The sequence below is a fragment of the Pundamilia nyererei genome, unplaced genomic scaffold (assembly GCF_000239375.1).
Source record: "Pundamilia nyererei isolate P.nyererei 1_Seehausen unplaced genomic scaffold, PunNye1.0 scaffold00035, whole genome shotgun sequence".
Taxonomy (NCBI): Eukaryota; Metazoa; Chordata; class Actinopteri; order Cichliformes; family Cichlidae; genus Pundamilia; species Pundamilia nyererei.
The window spans coordinates 150,503-172,454 of NW_005187436.1; the positions used below are offsets into that span (position 1 = coordinate 150,503).

A 21,952-nucleotide genomic window follows, 5' to 3' on the forward strand; every position below is an offset into this window, starting at 1 on the left:
TATATATATATATATATGTTTTGTCTTTTTCATTCCTGTTTTAATCACTACTACTGCATAACCACTTTCTCCATCTGTTTTTGTGTGTATGCTGTTACACACACTCGGAGTATGCGTTGCCATTATTGATTGCTTAACCACAGAGGTGACACCAGGGAAGGATGATCCATCTTTTTTTAATGACAAGAATTTATAGGGGGGTATAGCAGACACAACATTTTATCAAGAATACTCAAGGTGAATGATAAGTGACATTAAGGCCTGACATAGAAAAGTGGACTTTTTTTTTTATCACATACCATAAAGATCAAAACAATGTAAAAAAGAAAAGAAATAAATAATAAAGAAGAAATATGGTCCTCTGGAGTAATTACCACACGACTACAGTGTATACTTCACTGTAAGATCATTTCTTTTCTTGTCATTCCAGGATAAATTGAATATACATACCGACTCATCAGTTTTGCTAATGATATGCTTGGCTAGTGACCCTATCATTTATTTGGTGTTTTTCTTCACAGAGAAATTTGGTGATGTACATTACTGTTTGTGGTAAAGCCCATCTACAGCATCACTCATGAGAAACAAAATCATAACGTGGCTTTAAAGAGTGTCAAAAGGAGGAAAGAGAAACAGTACGAGAGAAAACAGAAGGCGAACAGGGCAGGAAGCGGAGAAGGATAAATCATTTTTGGAATACACAGTTATAATTATCAGATATGCACATAAGGACCACCCTGAATTTTAGATAAATACAGCATACAATACACACAATACTGTTGGTACATTTGATCACAATAGTAGACACATAATAAATGCAGACACAGAGCAACAATGAGATCCACTACTAAGATCACATTTCATCCAATGTATAAACTTTTAGAAGTGCTTAGATAATAATTATTTTCATCAAGGGTGCAACTGTAACAGAAACATGCCTCAAATATCAATAACAGTGGCATCACAACACGCCTTGTATTGTGGTCATTGTAACTACACACCCCAAAGCCATGACTGCAGTCTAATCAAAATAGCAATATTATAATGCTCAAATTATTTTTCATTGTTCAAAAACAACATATTCTCCAGTTAATGACACCTAAAAAGCTAAAGTACTCAGAGAAAAAAAAAACTACGAAAATAAGTTACCGTAGTAACAAATAAGGTAAAAAGACAGTTGTTCCCTCTCATGGCACTGTAGGTGCCGTAAGAGTTTGCTGGATTTTACCGTTGTATTAGAAGTAAAGCAGCCTCTGTGTGCACTTCAATTGACAGCTGGGATGGGGTAGGCTGGATCAATCCAAGGGAGCGGATATTAACACATGTCTCTTCAGATTTGAAGCAATGTTGCTGTTGTCCATATGCTTCCAGGTCACTTTCTCCATACTGACACTTAAGTTTGTAATGTTGATCGGCGCCAAAAATAAGTTTATACGACAAAAAAAAAGGCAGAGTGTTTTTTAAACAAGAGGAAACAACACAGTCAAACTACTCAGTAATAAATGTAGCTACAACAGCGAGGCAGCTTGCTACTGTTCTTTTTCTCTCTTTTTTTTTTGTACTGCTCTTGTCGAAAGCAAAGTGGAAACCTTTTACATGGTGCAAACACTGAGCGAGTCTGACCTTTAGACTGTGTGTGAGTGCATGTATGTATGTGCAGTGAATCTCTGCTCTCCTCAGGTGTCCAAGGTGTGCCTGGGAGCTCTGTGGGAGTTCTCTCCTCCCTTTCCTTTCATTCTCTTCTCACCAGCCAGAGGAACATACTTTTTTTTAGTCTTTTTACGTTTCTTATCAGAGCACCACACTCTCTCACAGTACTCTTCCACTTTTTGAGCATCCCCATAGCCAATCAGCTGGAGGAATTCCTTGTACCACAGCCTGGAGTGGGAGCCTGATGCCAGGGATGGTGCCAGAGATTTGGGGCTGATGCTGGGGCGTGGTGGGGGACCCATGGAAGAGTGACACAAAGCCGCTGCTTTTGCCCCATCTCCATCATTGACCATGTGGATTGCTGATTCCACCTTCTCTCCTCTGAGCACATGTAGAGTGATACGTAGCAATGTGTGCACATATCCGTGCTCCACCGTCTGACATACGTACACACCAGCATCTGAGCCTCTTACACGTAAGAACAGCAGCCCATGTGAGGTCACAACAACTCGTTCATCACCTTGAACCTACATGAAGCAAGAGATAAAACAACTTTTTATGCCACTGATGTCATTTTATGAATTAGGTTGACAGAATGTTAGTATTTTAATAATATGCCTAACTCAGTGACTTTTTAAAAAAGATTTTTAGGAAAATAACCTTTCTGACTTTCTCTACACTACTGAATTAGATGGAATGTAAGATATACGCATTTAAATCTGTAACAATCTATGAACCTTGTCATCTAAGTAAATGTGACAACTTGTTTATCACAATAACATACTTAATACAAGTATGTTCGTTGTATTTTAAACATGCATCAGACTTACCTGATGGTTCTCCCCTCCTTTCTGGAAGAACCAAAGGACCTTGGCTTGAAGTGATCGCGGGACACATTCCAATAAAGTGCTATTGCTCTCCACCCCGTACACCAGCCTGTCTTTAGCTCTGTGCCATTTTTCATCTACACACCAATACGCACACATCATAAAACATAGTGAGGCAAGAAAAATGACATTGAGCTGCTTTGACCTTTCATTAGTTGGTAAATGTACATTGAATTGTTCATTGTTCTTTTGCTATAGCACAAGTGCACCAATCACATAGTTTTTTTTTAAAAACGGTTTTTGCAACATGTAACCATATTTGTCTGACAACATTTTTAATATTCTAGTAAATACAGGCAAGTGGCCATGCACACCCACACAAACATGCACATCCCACAGTTCTTTTATACACTAACCATCAATTTGCAGCCCATTGCACAGCTGGACAGCGTTGCCATGGCGCACATCCTGCCGCCTGAATCGTCGGCTAAAAAGTGAGAGAGAAGCAAAAAGAGAGTAATTTTGAACATGTGATGAAAGTGCAAGCGATGGGTGAAAAGAAAGACAGAGAGAACGTGAGCGTGGGGAAAAGAGAGCAGGAAAGATGGAAAGAGGAAGAGGGTGATCAAGTGCATACTGATTGGCATTACATAACATCTGGCTGGCATGTCTCTCAGTGTCTGTGATAATGACTTGGGAAACCAGCTTCACAGCATTGTGCAAGATCCTGAAATGGAACCCGAGGGGGTGTCTACTATTAAAGGTGCAAACAGATGATAGCTCTTGCAGACATTTGCGATAAAAAGAAAATGACTCCTGTACTGAAGGGTGTGTATATATGCTGTTACCTCCTGCTGGGGTAGACTCCAGCAGGGTAGTATCTGGAGCAGGTGATACCATCCCAGGCACAGTAGGGATCTCTGGCCAGACAACAGTCAGCACATTCTGAACCATAGAGGTCACACTGATGCAGTCTGACCTGAGCCAAACCCACTTCTGACCCAACATACAGCTGTTGCTGTGAACCAAAAAAATGTGGCCCATTAGAATTGATTTGCAGGCTAATTAAAATGAGACTTTGCGTATACATTATGTATTTTCCTCAGATCTACTTAACAACGCACAGACAATCATGCAGATCATGTCAATACAGTGTTATGCATACTGTCACAATGTTATCATCTTGTGGCTAAACAGGAGAACTGCAGAACTGCATTAGTAACACAAATAACTATTCAGATTATTGTCTTACCCTTTTAGGTGATATTAGGATCTCTCTCACTGGTGTTTTTACCTGCAAAAAAGGGAAAAACTTTACTGTTATTTAAGAATAAAGCTGAATAAGTGGTTGGTTCATTGTGTGCTATTAAAAACCATAGCTGAAAGCCTCTTGTCATTCTTCTGTCCATACCAAATCAGCTCTTAATGAAAACAGCAGCAACCACTTCTTGTTGAGTAATTTTCAGATGTAACTGATCTTAGTAGAGAAGAGCTAATGTATTCATGCTATAATGAAGATCTCTCAGCTGTCAGGTTGAACAATCACACTTGTACTCTTCTGATGATCGAAAGCAAGAAAATCAGCAAATCATTATCCTCTCGTGGTGTCGCTGCAGCAACTGAATTATGGTGTGGACGTATTATAATGCAGAATTCACTTGGGAACAAAGTCTACTTTGCTTTCACATTCTGGAGCAAAAAAATATGGTACCCTGAAAACTTCTAGCTCTTCCAGCAGCACCTCCTCCATAGTATCTGTGTCTTTGTTGTAGATGGTGATAAATTTCAACACCACTGAGTCATCTAACAGAAGGAGAGATAAACATTATACTGCTGCAAACAAAAGCAAACAAACAAGTTATGTGTGAAATGGTAAGAAAATGTTGTTTTAAAACTATTTATGCAACGACTTTGTATTTGTTTTTACAGAACACCTATTAAATTTCTTTGGTGTCTTTTTTGATGAAATGCTCATTACTTGCACGTTTTGCATGGATTTATGCAGTCCAGTACAGTGCCTATACCTGTGCCAATGTAAAGAACATGGTAGTGTCCATCTTGGGCTTGGACTCTGTCAACTGCAATCTGGGTCAACTTTCTTCTGCCTGGTTCTGTCTGTAATAGGACTGGTCTATGATGTTGCGGAAGGACTGGATTATACATCACTGGGTGAGAACGCAAAAAACGCAGGACCTCATCAGGGAACTCCTTAGAGCTGGAAAAGCCACCACCGTTCACTTTACTGGCACACTGTGATGTAAGCAAATAGAGAAGAGGATGGGACAAAGATAAGCAAAGACTATTTATTGCTTCCTCACTGCATAAGTTGAAAAGAAAAAAGCTGACACGCATTAGTCATGCTCAAACTGCCCTGGCATGACCTGCTAAGGTAGCCACAACAGTGCTGACATTCACTGACACTGCTCTGCATTCTTTCAGCACTCTGTATTTTAAAGGACATCCACTCTGAACACAGACTGGATGTATAGGAGAATAGGAGAGTGCCCTCGATAAACAATGCTGGTGAAACTGTTAATTAAATCACATAAACGTGATTTATTTCAAATTTGGGTCTCACAGATCCAGGTCGAGGATAGGGGACTCTGTCCTCATAAGGTGTCCAGTGATGCTCAGGTCTCTCTCTGAAGGCGAAAGGCCCATTGAAGGCTGCTCTGATGTCATCCATGTGATAGACACAGACTGCATAACCTTTAAACACCGTACTACAAAGAAAGGGTTCATCAGTAAATTTGATAGAGAGCGAAATTCTTTAATGAAATGCTGACATCTCATTTCTCACCTTGTTGTGCTAAAGAGGCAAAAGACTTCTGGGTTTTTCTCATCCTTGTTGTTGAGCACAAACACGTCCTCTGAAACACAAAATGTATAATTTAGATTTAGTGTATATATTGTTGAGCACACATGAAGCTGACATTTTTTTTCTCTTATCATTGCCATTCTGAGTATGTTAGCATGCTAGCATTAAAATTTAGTTCAAAGTTTTAGAGAAAGGGTTTTTTTTCCATGCAGATGGTTAGATGTGTCTTTAATGCATCTTTGACATCTCCAGTAAAGCAGTGGGAGTTGTTCATTTATTCTCATGATGTCTCATTAATCACATTTTTCCCTCTAAATGGGATGGTTTGTGTGGCAAAGGCAGCAGTAATAAATGAGACATTGACACACGATGTGATGAACATCTGAAACTTGTAAATGTGGATGGGTGCAATATAAAAAGAAGAAGAAGAAAAAAGCAATCATTAGATAACGTGGCTTGTAAGGCTTTGCTGTTTCTTTACCGAGCTCATCAAAATGCGTATCGATGCCATTGGGTCCAGCCACAGAGCAGATCAGACGAGTTTTCAGGAAGGAGGTCCATCTGTTCACCAGCATCCTCTGTCCTCCTTGGTCATTCTGAGAGATAAAGGCATGTATAGGTTTTAATATCACGGTCAGTATAAACATTTTGGTTGGATTTTGTTTCTGTAGTGTTCTCACCGCACAGACCCGTCCAATACGGGAATAAACAGCCTTGGTCACACCTTCGGCATCCATCTCTCGCTCAGTGAAGAAGAAGTAAACTTTATCATCACCTCTGTCATCATTGTCAGGTATAACTGCAGACCCAACAAATTTGGGTTCTGTAGGAAGAAGAATTAGTTGCATACAGTGAAACCTAAAAAAAAGTGTTATATGAACATTTTTTTAGGAAAATAAATGTGAATATATGGTTTATTAAGGAAACATATAATAAATATGAAAAAATCTCAAAGCTAGTACTAATTAGCACAGTTACACTGATCAGCCACAACATTAAAACCCCTCCCACAGCATAAAAATGACTTCAGTGCACCTCCCCAGCAAAAGTGTCTAACAATACAACAAAGAGTGCATGCCCCTAAACTCTGGAGGTCCAACTGAGATTGAGTACCTGTGGCACATGCCGGCGCAAGTCAGATCAAGAGGCCCTACCACACAAACTAGTGGACCCAGTGCATTTGCTGCAAATGCTCATGAGCCAAAACCACAGGACACCCAGGCAGCTGGTTTTGATGTTGTGGCTAATCAGTGTATATTGACTTTAATTATGTAGTGTAAATCATGAGCATCTTTTTTAACATGATTATAAGCCTTGAAGCTATGTTTGAGAAGAAACATGTGTGCCAGATAGTTAACGTCACATTCGACACGAGTAGGAGGTCACAGTTTGCACTGCCACGCCATATGGACATATTTGCCCTTCGCATTAATAAGGACATGTTATTACAATCCTGTAATGTACACCAACCATTTAGCTGGGATCTGTCGTTTCTTTCTGTGCGTGTGTAGGTCTGGTTGTTAAGTCGACACAAAGCACCATCGTTCTCCCAGTAGTCAGTGTAGAGGCCAATATAAAGCTCTCCTCCTAATGTACACATGGACAGACACAAAGTAACAACAGTGCTATTAAAAAAATAACAGCAGTTTCTTTTAATGTGATTAAAACTATACAAAGTATAATTATTTATTAAAATAAATTAAAGAAAAAGACCACAAGGTGGCAGTGTTTACTGGCCAGAGGAGATTTACATGCTTTACCATGGAACTAAAATGAAAACATGGTCATTTCACAACTGAGCCTTTATCTTTTAACCTCAGATGGGGAGGTGTTGAGTGGTAAGTTGAGCAGTTCTTACTGGATAACGCTGATGTGCAGGAACTGTTGGGGTCATATGGACTTCGTCCTCTGCCACTTGTAATGCTCTCTTCTTCAAGAGCAAACAGCCTGTCCTGAGGAAAACATGAAAACACTTTGTTATGTGTGTAGTTATTTTCACAGGGATTCACAAAACAGGGCCACAAACACACACTAAAGAGTTACTCCTGCGCAAAGGCTTTGACAGCACCTAAGCAAATCCCTTAAGCTGATGTGTAGAGGAATAAATCGAAAAGAACTGCAGAAAGGAAAGATCAGAAAATGATGGATTAGAATGAGGGAGGAAGATAGATGAGACAACAAGTGATGGATGACCAAATGGAGGACTTTTGTCTGGATGGGTATAACCAGCTATTCTCTACTCTTATTTCATAATGAGATCACCACTTTTACCGTTCAGATGCTAACAGCTGAAGTATGCACACACAAACAGACCCACACATGCTTACAAATACAGATCTGAACTCCCTATAGAACCACAGCTCACATGCTGTGGGCCACCAGTGATTTTAACAGTCAATGGCAGTCCAGGGGAGATGTCATATACTGCAGTGATTTATGTGCAGCCACAGAACCCTGCTGTGAGGTGACTACCCCCCTACGCATGACTGTAACAGAAGCCAGTTCTGGGGTTAAACTCATTCATCATAAGAAGTGGCCTATCAAAACTAAATGGAAAAGAGCAAAAATACATCTAATCAATATTACTTCCAGTCTGTACTCTGGTATGTGATTTGTGCTTTTACTGAAACATCTAAGCCACCTGATATTACGTTGATTGGCCATTGGTTGGCATAATCGATTTCAATAGTATCTATTAATCTTGGTTTTCCTAGTGTATACATTAATAAGATCAAAATTAAAGGTAACTAAAGACTGAATACAATCTCAAGTACTACATGCATGATTTCGGGAGGCAATTTGGCATGTAAGTTTTCTGTGCTTACATAAATCAGCCATATCTGAGTTGTGTGCTCAGCTATGAGCATTCCAATGACCTGAGTGATGACTGAGTGTGGTTCCTGCCTGGAAGCTATCCCTGGCTTGGTTGACCTACTGGACAAGTGCTGGAATGCAGGGCGGAAACCTTATTCCTTCTGCTCACTAAATTTATAAGCAGAGAGTGTCCACATGGACGCTCACATGCACAAAGCCTTATGCTCTCCAAAACCAAAGCTTTACATCTACAGCAGCATGTGCAGTGTTTTTACAGCAGAGCAGACCCAGGGCTGAAACTTTATCAAAACACTTCATCTTCATATCCATCATAAGGGGTAGGATTAAGAGTAAAGAACCTGGGATTAGTTGCTCATTTTGATGCCAGTACCTCGTTGTGAAATCCACCATTAACCAATCCAACATCTTTTTTTAGTATAAATATTGAAAGTGAATAATTAGAATGATGTAACAGAACTAAAGATCATAATTCACAATTCTGTTTGACTTTGAAGTGTCTGAAATTAAGTTTTTTAAACTTTTGGTTCCTAAAATGATTGTTTTTTTGTTTTTGTTTTTCTGTATCTTTTACCGTTTGACCTGAGTTTGTCTTTTATGTTTGGTGTGATTGTACAGCACTTTAGTCAGCCCTAGTGGTATGGTATGGCATTGTATGGTTCTTTCTTCTGGGCTCACCTGCCATGTATGCCCAACTCTGACCGCAGCACAGATAGGGTTGAAGGCTCCTGTTCCACAGGCCAACAGATGGGTCTGGTTGTACTGTTGTAAGACCTTTATGTAGTTTGCACACTCTTGCTGTTGGAGGAATTACAAGGATGAAGGTAAAGTCGGTAGGGAGTTGTTCTTTTACACTGGGACCAAACAGTGAAAAATGGGCAATGGAAACATGCCAGGGTGTTTCTGGATCATTAATAATATTGATAAAGCATGTTCAGGTTCATAATCATATACATATCAGGCCAATAAATATTCAGCTGGTCATTAGTGCTTACTGTTAACAATAATAATAACAACAAGTTATAGCAAAGAACATAACCATCTGTATATTCAGTCATATTTTATTGCAGAAGCCTTACCTTTTCCCTCCCTTTCATGAGACATTCCTCCACCTGATACTCTGTACTGGCCCACTGGATCTGAAACACAGCACAATTGTCCCCCCACATTTACTCTTTACACTCTTTAAATATCACACAAAAGAATTGTTATGGCCACTGATGTGTCTTTTCCTGTCTTCTGTCAACGATTGATGTATCTGAGTGTGTTATTTTTCCCTGTGTCTTCAGTTTCTCTCCCGTTTTCTCATTTCTCGGTTTGCACATCTTGAATTTGCTTCTTCTCTCTCTACCCTCACCTTAGTCCCTCCCACATGACATATAAGAAAAGAAGAAAGCAAGGAAGATCAATCGTGAAAGAGGAGTTGGAAAAGCAAGCATTTCATGCGCAAAGCTATAATTTTAAACCACTTTGCAATTAAACCCTGCATGTGGTACATCTGCAACATATGTCCATTGTTTTGCAATAACCCCCCACTATATTTTATGATGTCTTCATGAGCATAACTGTTTCCATGACAACATATATATATATATATATATATTTGCTTTTAATTTTAGGAGGCTGTAAGAGAAATGTGGTAAGAACGTCAAAAAATATCTTTCTTTTTCATTATTACGCCTAGAATTCATGAAGAGTCGAAACTTTGATCATGCACTTGATCATATATCATAACCAGTGACTTCTCCCCTGCTTTTACCATGATTTATATATTTAACGTCAAGACTCTGTCATACATTGCGGGTGAAAGGGATACACCTGTTCACCATCCCTGCTCATAGCTACGCCAGCAAGACTGGAACCGGGTCTTTGTTGTTACTTAATACGCTTTTTTCATCTCCTTTGTTGACCGTCCACCTGTCTGAGACTGAAATCAATTTCAGCACGCTGAAAGATGTCTTAATTCCTAAAACGCATCTAGAGTCCAGAGCAGAGAAGCAATCTTGCTAGAAGGAAAAAAAAATCAAAGATGAAAAGGTGTACTCTCTGTAGAAATGTTTTCACCCTCATTGTAAAAAAGAGACATGACACATGGCTTGAATATACAAACCAAGGTGGGAGGAGAAGTTTTGAAACAACTATTCAAGTGCTATTTATATTCATTTGTTGATTAAGCATTTGTGATGATCCACTGCATGTTTAAACTTTATGAAGCTTATGTGTAAGTTCAATAAGGAAGAGCTGTAATCACTCATGTGCCTGCTTTGCTGGGTGCTTTTCTTTTTATCTGTCTACCATTTTCCCACACTGTCAGTCTTACAACTGACATCGTTACTCTAGTCCATGGGGTGGCTGTAGCTCAGGTGGCAGAGCAGGTCAGCCACTAATCAAAAGGTCGGTGGTTCGGTCCCAGGCTGCCTCCTGGCTGCATGCCAAATATTCTTGGGCAAGATACTAACCCCATGTTTGCCTACTGGTGGTGGTCAGAGGGCCCGGTGGCGCCAGTGTCCGGCAGCCTCGCCTCTGTCAGTGCGCCCCAGGGCAGCTGTGGCTACAATGTAGCTTGCCATTGCCAGTGGGTGAATGACTGAATGTAGTGTGAAGTGCTTTGGGGTCCTTAGGGACTGAGTAAAGTGCTATACAAAGGCAGGCCATTCACCTTCTCACCTGCCTGCTTTGAGCCAGCCATGGTTTAAATCTGTGCTCTCCATCGTTCTCCCTTTCAGACTGTCTTTTGCGCAGCCCACCTCCTCCCCACCTCCACCTCAGACACTTCAGCCAGAACACTATTCAAGCCTGAGTCTTCATCTTCACCACCACCAGCGTCTAGACTTCAGGGGTCCTGTTCTAAATCCTATCACAGCTGGGATTCCATTCTGCCATGATGGGTCATCTGAGTCTAATCGCAAAATACATTCATTTGTCTGTCTCCGTAAATCATGTTCAGTTCTTCCAATTGATCTCTTCTTACTGAGCTTTATATTGTCATATTGTGCCATTCTGTGATTATAATTAAAACTAGCAGAAGTTAAGTTATAACAAAACAATTTATTGATGCCTAAGCATTGCAGTTGTGCCAAACTTCATATTTAATTGACATTGCTTTAAAATGAGGCCCTGAAGCAAGGCTGTCTCGTTATGTTAAATGCCTGTTGTTTCACTTCCTCTCTTCTTTGTCTCCTCTGCTCGCATCTCATCAGACAATGTGAGGTGAGGATGTAGAAATTCAGAAATGAGAAAGGGGAGATGTGTTAATTGCATCCTGTCTCATTCTTATCGCCGCCTCTGTCATTCTCGAATTGTTTCCAAATGTTCCCAATTAGCCTTTGGCCTTGTCAGTCCTGCTGGTTTGTCTGTTTCTCCCACTCTCCTCTTGTCTCTATAACTTTTAAATAATTTATCTGTTTTTGTGTTCACCCCTTAACCATACAGTGCCTGTTGTTATGTATCTCTCCAGTAAGTTTTAAAAAACGTCCTCTTTATTTATTCATTTCCATATTTAGCTCATCATTTTGAACCCATGCCGGATAAAGAAGCGTTTACATTCATTTTGGCTAGTCTATAGACTTATGGGTCTAAATATCGCAGTTGCTGACAGGAAGGAAAGAAACCAGGCTCACCTCTGCATGGTGTGTGTTAACCTGGTCCAGGCTAAGAGAGAACAGAGCATTCTTGGCACCAACATAAAGCCTCTCGTGGCCCTCATCCAGCAACATGGTCTGGGGTTGAAGTGACACTCCATGTTTCTGGAACACCCAAGTCCTGTTCAGCTGCCAAAGCTCTATATAGACAATACAAATAAATTGATTACAATAATAAACACAGCACACATTTAGATATACTTTACATGTATGCAGCTTTTTGACTGTAGTGAAAGTCAATTTCAGCCAGACACCCTTCCTCAAGAGATTTCTAACAACTGTAGAAACCTGTGCCTAAAGTCCAACTGCTCAAGTGGCCAAGGTCATATTGCAACATGTGTTTTTGATTCATACCAACCTCATGAGAATCACAGACAGCAAAGGTTATCTTTCCATCTTATGTCTCCCTTCTCAGTGATACCTATATCTCACTTCAACAGTGGTTATCATCCCTAAATCTGAAAGAAATGACAAATAAGTGATTTCTTAGAAGATGACTATTTTTAGCTACATCTTGAAAATGCAAAAAAGCTGAAACGATTCAGGAAGTAATCTTTTGAGTTGCACTAGGCTATGGTTTCTTGTACTAAGAGGAAGCAGTTTTGTCAGACAGGAAAGCGAACTGGCTCCTTATCAGCCATTAGTTTAGATGAGCTGCCACTCCCTGTCAGTTTTGCTTTAGGTGATTTGAAATCTTATTCTAAAAAGGAGGCAGTGGACCATCACATGCATGTCATTTTATATAAACATAAACGCACCAGCAAACACGGTTTGCATCACAAATACCACCCATGCACATGCACACCTGAGATTGAGCTTGGCAGGCTGCCCCACCATACCTGCTCTCTGTAATCTTCACGAAAGACTGGGGGAGAGGGATTTAAACTAAGTCCCAGACTTCCAGAGGCATGCACTTCCTCTGGGTTCCACTGGCCTGAAAAACCTTTCATTAACACATGATCGGTTGGGCTAGGTGCCCTCGTAAAGGAAGAAAGGGGATCTGGTGTGTGTTAATGGTGCTTTTTGAGACCTTAGGTCAAGCCAACCAGACGAGCTAGAATTTGTGAAAAAAACCCAAAACATTTATTCGTCCTACTTTTCATGAAAATGGTAGTTCATCTTCACACTGTACATCAAACTCCTTTTGAAAGAAGAGAAAAAAAAAAAATAACCTACTTAATCATATTACTGTACCAGCCTTTGGACTATTTAAAACAATGCTGAGGTGCCTCTACGTGCCAGGGCTGCAGGGGGTAATTGTATGATTTGTTTTTCTAGGCGCTGTATATTTTTAGTGATACTCGATCTCCAAGATAGGAGGAGAGAGTGTTTATCCTATTTTGCAGATCACTCTTGGCAACAGTACTCCACTCCGTGGAAAGTTTTATTTGTTTAAAATAGGATTAGGTATCCACAGAGGAATGGGTGATTGTGTATGTTTTGTTGCTATTAAGATTTCTGCGTTGGAGACAAGTGACAGTTTGTTTGAGTAGAATTAAATCTTTGGTGGTTAGGTGGCAGAGACGGAGAGTGGCAGTGGTGTTCTGCCAAGGCTCAGACATGCTTCCTGTAATTATCTAATCCACACACATACAGACAGCCCCCACCACACATACACGGAATTCTTTCAGTTTTTGTGTCACTCACATGCAGATTTTTTATCTCCTTAATCCCTCTGTGCTAAGCTGGACTTGCATTAGCACAATCCTCTAACACTGGCTTTCAATCAGCTCTTTCTTTTTTCTTGTGATGTAAAATTTGCAGCTACTCACTTAGATGACTGACTTACAGGGCAATTTAAAATGATGGAATAAACAGTGTGTAAGTCAAACCCATTTTTCGATCTGCTTTTCACTTGTCTATGTCAATAAAGATGAGTTGCAGCTGATTTATATGGACACATGCACATAACAAGGCACTAAGATAGACCTGTAGGAGTCTCTCTCTCTCACACACACACAAGAAAAACTGCAAATAAACTTACATTTAATTGTGTAGATTTGTTTGTTACATTGTAGATATGTGGTGTTCACCTCTTTTGAACTGGAATGTTTTTACAGTAAGCAATGTTCATTTGAAGAAAGAAAAAGAAAAGGAAATGCAAAAATGCAAGTTCTAAAAACCTATAATCACATATAAAAATGTTATAATTACAGTTGAAGTTACAGAAATACAATCAGTGGATCTTCTGATTATACAGATGAACTGAAGGATGTTTCAGAGGAGTTGTTTAAAGATTTCTCCTCTGTTATTATAAGTGCATGCCACCCCACTGGCTGAATAAAGGAATGGGGGGATTTCCACAATTCTCCACAGATCTCGCTCTCTCACCATCTGCAGCCAGTGACAGCTCCTTAGCCAACAGCTAAGTAGTTGGAAGGAGGAAGAGGGTGTTTCTCTACCAGCAACTTTGCCAAAGAGACACATGGCCCTACTGTGATCCCACTTCAAATGACAGACACAAAGAAAATGGACTCCCACAAGGCGCACACTTTCATCGGTTGTCTGAGGAGTGCTGATAGATTTTTAAGGAGATTTGATGTGATGAAATCAAAATAAACTTTGTCATCTCTTCTTTATCCATGTATGGAAATACTGTTTTGCTGTATGAGGGGATACAGTATGTGTATGCGTGTGTCTCCAAGTGTGCAGCAGTACTTTAGCAGCATTTCATCTATGGCCACATAAACCAAGGTAACTGCACACAGGAGATCATGGAGAAAAAAAGAACATTCCCCTGCAAACTTAAAAACACAAATTAAAGTATCTATCATAATTTTGTATATTGCCAAGGACTAAGCACACATTTAACCTAAACTTGAGGTAGACAGGCTCGTATTTCCAGCAAAATAAGCTTACGCGTATTACACTGAGTAATGGGACTTGTGCAGGAACAGAAACAAAGAGAATTATAGAAGTGAACTGTTAAAGGGTAAAAAAAAATGAGAAGGGGGTCTGTTCTCCTGAAAGCCTGAGTGAGACTGCAGAACTCCTGGGGGTGGGGTCAGGAGCAGAAGAACTGTGGTGTTATGCCATTATCGGTATACAGCCTTGTGTTTCTATATTCCCTTGTGTGAGGGGGAATGATGTCACAGAGCAAAATGAAACCCACATGGTGTGTCTGTGGAGGGTGAGACAGAGTGTGCTTCTCTGTAATGACAAGAGTGCAAGTATGTTTCCTGAATAAAGTTATAAATTAAGATAAGACCTAAAAACCACATCAAAAGGCAAGCAGATACATACACCTCATACGTACTTCATCTCTTTGCAAGGTTTGTGAATATATCACTGTGCCTGTCCCCATCTGTTACTCCTTCAGTCATATATGAAGTAGGCTATGTGGCCTCTGAGATAAAAATGAAGGACTTACTGGATAACTTGATGTATATCGGCGCTGTATGTTAAAGGACCAGAATGTATAAACTGATTTCAATGTCAACTCCAGCATGGTGAATGCAGTACTGTCCACAAGTCTTTAGCCACACTAGCGATTTATTGAATCATACTGGATATGTGGTGTACATGGAGTTTTTCAAGACTTTTTTCAAGGTTGTGTTGCAAAATTTGCTAAGCTCTCCAACACCACTGGCTGAAATGCATCCCCAAACCATGACAGAGCATCCAATGTGCTTTACAGATGGCTGTGGACACTCACTCTTTTGAACATAATTAGCTGCATATAATTAGCTGGGGACATTAAAAACGCTTTGGATCAATATTGTGTGAAACCATTTATTACAGTTCTCCTCTCTTCTTATTTTCCCCCCAAAAGTTGGCAGAGTGAAATAAGAGAGACCTTTCCTGTTATTTACTCTCTTTGATGCACCAACCTACAACAAACAATATCCACAATGAATCCATCACTTTTGCTATCCTTCATCCTCCTCCCTTGTAATATCATTGCAGCTTAGACTCTACAGAGGCACCATTTTTGTCCTATCTATGCTTCTCTGTTACAAACTTAACTCACCTAGTCTTCATGCTCCCTTCACTGCAAAAAGGTCAGAAAGGATATTAGAGTTTCACCAGCTGCCTTCCCCTCTGGACATCTCATTAATGAACCAGAGAACACATACATAACACAATGGGTGAAAAAAATGATGGTGAGATGTACACACACAAAATGAGAATATGAGAAGGGTGATTGTAGAGGCGACTGGAGAAGGCTGAAAGATGATCCCTTTTCCTGTGCTAGCCTAAAAGGTGTGATTTACGCCACCATTCCCTTCATTTTCTAGCTGTTTGATTTAAGGTCTACAGTATGACTTGTGCTGTGACCGCGATGCAGTGTGGTAAATGCTAATTATAGGCCTCTTCACACACAGAGGCAAGAAACATAATGGGACTCCTCACTTAACACATTATATGTAAGTAGAAAAAACAAGAAGCAAAAATCCCCATTTCTTTTGAGGCAAACACATCTAGAGTCACACTGGTGTTTTCCATCTCAGCCCCAGATGAAAGTCACCCACATATTCATCATTTCAAGATTGTAAAGTACACAGAAAAAGCTTTTTCTTGTCTGGAGTGGCACCTCTAAAATTATAGTTTCAAAGGACATGAGTAATTGCTACCTGTGCTCAGAGATGCTTGCACCTCAGCTGCCTCTGCTCAAATCACACAGTTTTACAGTTTCTACTGAAGAAAGGCAATGCTAAGCACAAGCTTTGTATTTCTCAACCAGTGTATTTACTTATCTATTTCTACACTGTAACTTTTCTTTAATAAAAAGCATGTTTTGCTCACTCATGTGAAAGAAATAGTAAATGATGAAATTCAGCTCACAAGTTGTTGTTTTTTGTTGTTTTTTTTTAACTTTCTTTCTCTTGAAGTTTCCAATTGGACATAATAAAGAAAGTGCATCTGTTTATTTATATAAGCGGTCACATGCAGTATGATTTTAACCTTGCCAGAACAACTTTTTCCCCTTTATTGACTCGCTGCATTAAAATATTTTTGTTACTAAATGCTTACAGCTTTAGTGAAAACGTGTCCTTGGCAGACGACTGAGGAAATTCCTGGTCAATTTAATTATTTTAAAATGGTCATTATTTTTCTTCCTTTTTTTTACTGTTCTGTGTAGGTATCTATTATGTGGCAGGAGAAAGTGATGTTTTAGCTTTGCTAAACAAGCAATTTATTGTTCCAATTTGTTCATAAATTAAATGCACACGTTTCTGGGTTTGACTTTTTTTTCCAGCTGGGTCATTAGAACTATGCAAACTATGAAATCTGCTGCATCAAACTCTCAGCAGCTTAGGCCAAGTATGATGAAAGTGCTGAGGAAGCAGCAGAATACATCTAAGTCTGACCACCTATCTGCAGCCTGTCAACATGCTAGCTGTGCAACAGCTTCATTAGCAGCAAAATTGATGGCTGTCCTAAAGGAAGAGCTCATTTCACTTCACAGTCCTGGAGAGCTGAAAAAACAACCTGCTGCCAAGCACCTTGAATGATGCAAATCCAAACTGCATGGCTCTGTGTCCGAAAATTTCAAAACAAACAGTATCTTTTTATTTTTGTTTTATGGTCAGCATATCTCGCTAATGGGGGCTTTCTGTGCTATAGTCCAAGACTTAGGGGGTTTTATTGGGCAAAAGCCCAAGCAACTGAGATGCATTAACATCTTTATGTTATTTTTAAAGTCTTTTAAATCTTTGCAGCAGAAGATTACGGTCAAACAGCACAGAGTCTGTGTTTGTAACTCGATACACCATATGATTTAGGTAACAGCTCGGAGTTAACTGGATGTGTAAGCACATGAAAGAATGAGTGGGATTAAAGTGAATTAAATGCATTTAAAGAGGTCTTCACTGGAACAGAAGTCTCGAAAAGAACATTGGGAAAAGATCAAAAAAAGAAATAGTGAATAATTCTGCCATAAAACGTGCAAAGTATGGCTCACATAAAAGCGCAGAGAGGTCCATACTGTATGGCAGTAACGCCATCTTTAAAACACATGGTAATGGGCCCAAAGGAATTCAATCTCACAAACTCTGGAAATTTGACCTGTTCATTTATTGAGCTTTCTATTGATCCCACATCATGGATCGGCCCATCTAACCAAAAGCAGAATACAAGTATTTCATTATTGATATTATAATATTTTCTTTCCCATTATTAAACCTTCGCTTAAATAGAAGAATTTAGTTTTTCTAACCTGCTTTGATACCAAATGTTATGATAATATGGTCATACTTCTAGGAGTAGGTTAGTAAAACCACATCCATCTCTTTCCATCTTCCTGAACTGCATTCAAATTGTCAGTGTGTGAAGAATTTACAGAATTTATTTCGCCTGTACATGTGTCTCTCTTTGTTTATTCATATGTGTGAGTTTAGGGTGTGTGCAAAAAATCACTGACAGAACAGCCCATGAGGCATAAATTAGGACTTAGATGTTTTTCATTCCATAATGATAGGATCCAACTGCAGCCATTTCAAGCTCCCCTGTGCTAGCCAGAGCATGTAGCGAGAGAGAGAGAGAGGAAGAAAGAGTGCTAGGTGGTATGTCAGTGAGTGTCTCAGCTCGCCCCTTGGGCAATTAATGAACCGAAAGTAACAATCATAATTAATACCTACTTTTTGTGACTAAGCACATCAGTGGTGATTTTCTAACATTTGTTTTGGTGCGAACTTTGCCTTACTTTTCATTGTAAGTTATTGTGCTATTGCTGACACATGAGCAAAGACGAGAAAAATAACACGTGCAGTACATATCATAAAACAGCACACCCTCTTACTGATGAACCAGACTTGTCAGCTTTCATAACTGAGTCCAAACACGTATTTTGGAGTTATTGACCATCCAAATTCCACACCTATTTTCAACCATGACTAACAGGCTTATGTGAAATCATCACCTTCTGTTGCTGTAGAGATCAAAGAAACTGTGAGAAAAGGCCAGTGTTTACTCAAGAGTTTTATCTGCAAAGATAAAACCCTCATTATTGTCTAAGAGATACACAAAAATCAGTCTACATACCAGGGCATCGCAAACTCCCACACACACTTTAACCGGCACGTGCACGCACGCACATTCCCGTGCACCAAGAAAAGAAATAAACAACGTTTCCATCACACCACCAGTATAGCATGAGAGAAAGCCACATTTTAGATTCTCAACCACCATGGCTGGGGCACCAAAACAAACTACAAGGAGGCTCCTTACATATCAACAGTGGGTGAAAAAAAGGGTGCACTTCCCAAAGTCAAAGCAGAGTTCAGTCTTCCCTGAGCCAACGCTGCGCAGTGCCAGGTTAAAACATAAATCTTCAATAAACATCTCATTACACGGTAATGATAACTAATAGCATCCTGAACTCACGTCCAAAGAATAGCACTTTTTTTAACTTCACTATTTTTTCACTGAGCATTTGATGCATCATTTCATTGCTTATGTATAACTTTATGCATATTTTCTGCAGGAAACTATAATGCTTTAAAACTGTATAAAAACTAACATTAGCTATTAAATTTTTAGTGCAGTCATCAACTATGCTACAGTGACTACTGGCAGAGAGCAGAAGTCTATTAAGTATGGACAATGATTTTGCATTATACCTGTCTCATTTCCAATTTCCAGTTATTAGTCTGTGCAGAAAAATCAAAGTGCGCTGATTAATTTTTGACAGTGTCAAAAAAATCAAATTGTCTCTATATTAATGAAGCACAGGAAGCATTTTAAAGCATGCTATATAAATATTTATTGACAAAATAAATGAAAAGAAACACACATTAGATATTTCTTACCTTTGTTGGAGAGACGTATCCTTGGGTTGATGCTGTGTGCTGTGTGTGTCATGCCCAGCAGAGCAATATACAGCAGCATCAGTGAGAGATACACAGTCCGTATGCACTCTACCATCATCATTGATATAAACATTCTACATTTGCCTATTTAGAAGCCATGCAAGTCCAGAGTCTCAACGTAGCCTCCGAGGTCTTAGGAAAAAAGAAATTGCCCACAGGTGTTTGCTCAGCAGCGTTCTGCAAATACTGTTCAGTAAGATACAATCTGTAATATAACAATCCAACAAGAGCTTGCTTGGAGGTAGCAGTCCATTTTCTAATGATCAAAACAATGTGAATTGGCTCAGTGTATCTCTGCAGCTTCTATATAGCCCCTGCTTTCCCCTATAGCAGTCGACTGAAAGCTGCATCCACCCACTACCTCTGTGGACAGGGTAGTGCTTTGGGTATTATCCTTGTTTGGTTTTAGTAACCAGGGAGAAGAGAAGTCCACTTGCCACATTCACGCCGCAGTGCTCACTGTCCTCTGTCCATATGTCAGTCCGTCTGTTTTTTTTTTTGTCTGTCTGTATGAACAGCTTAGATCCACTCTTTCTGATGTGATGAATGAAAAGAAGGTAGAAAAAAAATCAGATCTATGAATCCCACAAAGGTGTAGATGCTAATTTGTAAAACCTCAGTGTATAAGTCTATCCCAGTAGGAGGGCAGACAGGCAGATCTGGAGCTGGAGCTGGTGTGCTCTGTCTTCAGTCTGTGTTCCTCCTCTTGGGTCCACTGGAGCCAGTCATTCTCTGGACGAGAGCCCAAGCAAAGGATGAGTAGAAGACGGGAGGAGTGGAGAGCCTCGTGCCTGACGTGCGGTCTCTCTGCACTAGGAAAGAAAGTAAAGCTCCAGCTCCTAACTCTGCTCACGCTCAGTCAGGGAGGCTCCAAACCTCAGTTGAAACCTCTGTCAGTCACTTGAGATGGTTTCTACCACAGCTACTGATCTGGGCAGAGGCCACCTGCCACAGTGTGGTGTGTTTGAGTAAAAGCCTGCGTGTGTGGTTAGAAATGGACTGAGTTTGTATCAGATAGAAGGGCTGAAAATTGCCTGCTCCTTCCTCTAAACTGCCTCAGGATCTGTCTTTCCCTCCCAGGCAGCTGGATTAAGTGCAGTGTGTCTCCCAGGCAGACTTCCCCTCCTCTAATGTCACTCTACAGACTACTCCCACTTCTTCTCTACCCTTGCTCGACTCCTCCACTACCTTCATTTGGCTCCTGCCCCTTCTGCATTAATATGGACCACAGCCAAGGTTAACTCGCACTTCTTTTCATTTTCAATTATTTCCCTCTTTGTGCTTGTTTCCATGTGGATAGTCATTACCACTGTTACCATGGGTTTCCATGTACAAGGTTCCTTTCATGAAGATTTTTCCTTTCTTGCTTAGGTTCTCTTTCTTTTTATCTTCCTCCCCATCCATCAAACCCATCAGTTCTTTAAAACCTTGTTATTAGTGTATGCTGCACCGTCTTCTCTGATTTATCCTACCAGGACTTTTGTTTCTGTAGTCTGTCTAAAGTTAATTTCTATCCCAGGTTCCCGCAGCCCTTGTGTATCTGTTACGGTGTTTAAGTTGAGGTATCCAGGTCTTGTCAGCATTGTGGAAAAGATTGACTGAACATGTTTTGCAAACACATGCAAAAACTTACTGAAACACGCAAAAATAAGTACAAGAAGAGATTGGAGTCATTACTGAATCTGCAGATACCCTTCAAGAAAACAACATAGACATCAATCCACTGGAGCAGATCTATATCTGTCTTCTGAAATACATCTGTTTTTCTCTGTTCTTTCTCATGGCTGTGTGTTGACATCAACATTAAGTCATGCTGATCCATGCTTAGCACCCCAAGTAACCCATCAGTCACTACAGAAAAAAAAGAAAATAAATTTGTTTTGTTATTCTCAAATCTGTGTCTGCTTTGCATTGCTTTTCAATTTGTGAAGCAGGGATTTAATGAGAACATTTCCCAGTGACAGTACTCATTCATATTTGAGATCCCCGAGTCAATTAACAGCAGCAAAAAGGGGAGTGCAAAACAAACAAATGTGACTTAGTAATTAGAAAGAAAGCTTGAAAACAGCACATACAGTAGTGTTAACATTACAGATTCTATAAAAATGTCCTCATCAACAAATAGCAATTAAAAGACATGCAGTCACAGAAATGATTGCATTAGGCTGTACGTGGCAGCTGCACCAGCAACCCCACGCCCCTTCACCACCCTAGGATATCATGACTACACTCCCACGTTGCACCTGTTCCCTGCAGAACAGAAGGACTTTGTATGTATATGGAGGTCTTGTAACATATACTATCTCTGTTATTTCATTGCCTGGTGCAATTATAGACTCTCATCTGTTGTTGAGCATGAGACAACTGTTCATC

General features: G+C 40.0%; 1 protein-coding gene across 1 annotated transcript; it reads right to left on the minus strand.

Moving 5' to 3' along the window:
• Positions 1–317: 317 nt before the first annotated feature.
• Positions 318–20,690, minus strand: sema3e (sema domain, immunoglobulin domain (Ig), short basic domain, secreted, (semaphorin) 3E). Its single transcript, XM_005729861.1, has 17 exons — positions 19,520–20,690; positions 11,748–11,908; positions 9,207–9,266; positions 8,806–8,925; positions 7,154–7,247; positions 6,766–6,882; positions 5,976–6,118; positions 5,777–5,891; positions 5,278–5,347; positions 5,056–5,200; positions 4,502–4,727; positions 4,189–4,280; positions 3,730–3,771; positions 3,326–3,495; positions 2,894–2,964; positions 2,481–2,614; positions 318–2,177 (listed from the first exon to the last, which is right to left on the minus strand). The coding sequence occupies exons 1-17, from the start codon at positions 19,650–19,652 to the stop codon at positions 1,677–1,679; spliced, it is 2,394 nt and encodes a 797-aa protein (XP_005729918.1). The 5' UTR covers positions 19,653–20,690; the 3' UTR covers positions 318–1,676.
• Between the last annotated feature and the right edge of the window lie 1,262 nt (positions 20,691–21,952).